Below are 2,459 nucleotides of genomic sequence, written 5' to 3' on the forward strand. Positions count from 1 at the left end.
AGGTTACAGTGTCAGATGTAACCAAAAGTGTTTTCAGTCCCCATCTCCATAAACTGTTATCAACAGGTGGGGCAGTGTTCTTTATCTCTTCCGTGGCTCAGCCCTGATAACGCCCTCCAGGGCCATCTTCTCTTAATGGGCTATTGAGTGTCACTGCAGCACTGATAAAATTACATCATCCCATTGTGGGATGCTCCGCCCAGGGGGAGGAACCAAGCATTCCTGCCTGGATATAATCTCACCATTTGCAACACCACAACCACCTTGCCTACTGGATTCCCAGAGGACAAGAGCTCCATAAGCATCACTGGACATTCAGAGGAAGACCAGACTGTTCTACAGGATCACTGCTTTGACAGAATCACATTCATCACTCCAGCTGGACTGCAGCCACCAGTTCATCAGACTGCTACCACTACGCTGAGCAACGGGGTGTCTGGTTATATCCTGACTCTGTGAGTTTAAACCAGTGTTTCTGTATCATTGCTTTGATCTTAATTTTCTTATTCAATTGTCATTCTGGCTTAGACTCTCCCCCTGGTTTGCTTTGAAGCCAGTACAAAACTCACTGTGCTCATCCCTTGTTTTCCTCCCAAAACAGGATTTCCCATACCCAAACGTTCGCCACATGGAGAAGGTTGTGAGGAAGAGGAAGATGCCTCAGGACCCCCAAGCAGGTGAGGAGGAAGTCAGTGCCCCTTTCCCCCTCTCTCCTGCTCCATCTTCCAGCCCAGCACAGCCCCCGGCTGCAGGACAGCCCCGCTGCTGGTGCCCTCCTGCTGGGGATGCCCTGGGGGGATCTCCTTGCCCTTCCCTGTGGCATGGAGGCAAATCCCATCCTCTCCTTGTCCTTCCTCCCCCAGAGCAGGAGCTGAGGATGGAGATCAGGAAGGATAAATCCCTGCAGCAGAACCTCATGGAAGAAGCTGTTTTAAGCAACTCCACAGCGCAGGAATCCAACAGGGAGGAAAATCCCCAGCGACACCACAGGAGGAGGGGCTGCAAGCCCAGCCCAGGATGCTCTGAGGAGGAAAGACCCACTCTGGGCCAGGAAGGTGGACAGAGCTTCAGCCAGAGCTCCAGGCAGAGCTCGGAGCTGGTGGTCCCTGAGCAGCATCATGATGGGGAGAAGCCCTACGAGTGCTCAGAGTGTGGGAAGAGCTTCAGGCAGATCAATAATCTGAAACGACACCTGATGATCCACACCGGGGAATGGGCCTACGAGTGTGGGGAGTGTGGGAAGGGCTTCCGCTGGAGCTACCAACTCATCAGGCACCAACGCATCCACACTGGGGAGAGGCCCTACAAGTGTGGGGAATGTGGGAAGGACTTCAGCTGCAACTCTGCCCTTGTCCGCCACCAACGCATCCACACTGGGAAGAGACCCTACGAGTGTCCCAACTGTTGCAAGAGTTTTCAGACCAGCTACAATCTCCTTGTACATCAGCGGATTCACACAGAGGAGAGGCCCTTCCGCTGCCCTTACTGCAGGAAGGGCTTCAAGCAAAACTCCCACCTCATCATGCACCAGCGCATCCACACTGGGGAGAGGCCCTACATGTGCCCCACTTGTGGGAAGACGTTTCACAGCAGCTCAAATCTCCTCCTGCATGAGCGGATTCACTCCGAGGAGAGGTGTTTCCTCTGCCCCGACTGTGGCAAGGGCTTCAAGCAAAACTCCACTCTTGTCAGCCACCAACGCATCCACACTGGGGAGAGGCCCTACTTGTGTCCCCAGTGTGGGAAGAGCTTCACCTGGAGCTCTGACTTGACCAAACACCAACGGAGGCACCAGTAAGGGAAGTCCTGAAAATTCTCCAGCTGCAGGAAGAGCTTTGTGCACTGCTTCAGTTTAATCCCCCATTGGAGGACAATGTTGGGAAGAGCCCTGGTGATCCATGTTCCCTGTGATCCATGCTGGGAAGACACCTGTCCCTTTTCTTGCCCCTACCAATGACCTGATGTGGGATTGAAGAACATGAGGGTCTGGCCATGGCCCTGTCACTACATTCACTCCCACCTCAGGTCATTGCCGGGGCAGAAAAGGGACTCTCTCTGTCTTTCCCTGAGGAGATGGGATGTCCTTTCCATGCAGGAGGAAACACGTGGATAGGAAGATATAATTGATGGTGATGTAGTTTTCCCTGTAAATAGTTTTTCTTATCCCTTCTGTTGTCAATTTTTTTTCTATTCCTGTTTGTCCTCATCTCGTTGCTATTCCCAGTAAATTGTTCTTATCCCAGCCTGGGATCTTTCCCTTTTTTCATTCAATGGAAGGTGGGAGGGCAATGAGTGCATGCAAGGTTTTAGCGGGAGCAGGAAATAGAGACATGCCATTCCTGAACCCCGGCCTGTGGAAACTGAGCATCCCAGCTGATGCCAGCCCTGGTGGCCATGGCAGCAGCCTTGGGAGCGGGTCCCTGGCTGGGGCTGAGGGAACCTCTTCACTCTGGTGCCCA

General features: G+C 53.2%; 1 protein-coding gene across 1 annotated transcript; it reads left to right on the forward strand.

Annotated features, from left to right (window-relative positions):
- Positions 1–285: 285 nt before the first annotated feature.
- Positions 286–1,798, forward strand: LOC146767111 (uncharacterized). Its single transcript, XM_085582337.1, has 2 exons — positions 286–1,687; positions 1,739–1,798. Exons 1-2 carry the CDS (start codon positions 629–631, stop codon positions 1,796–1,798), a joined length of 1,119 nt encoding a protein of 372 aa, XP_085438463.1. The 5' UTR covers positions 286–628.
- The last annotated feature ends 661 nt before the right edge of the window (positions 1,799–2,459 follow it).

Source organism: Lonchura striata, chromosome 5 (genome assembly GCF_050655825.1).
Source record: "Lonchura striata isolate lonStrDom1 chromosome 5, ASM5065582v1, whole genome shotgun sequence".
Taxonomy (NCBI): domain Eukaryota; kingdom Metazoa; phylum Chordata; class Aves; order Passeriformes; family Estrildidae; genus Lonchura; species Lonchura striata.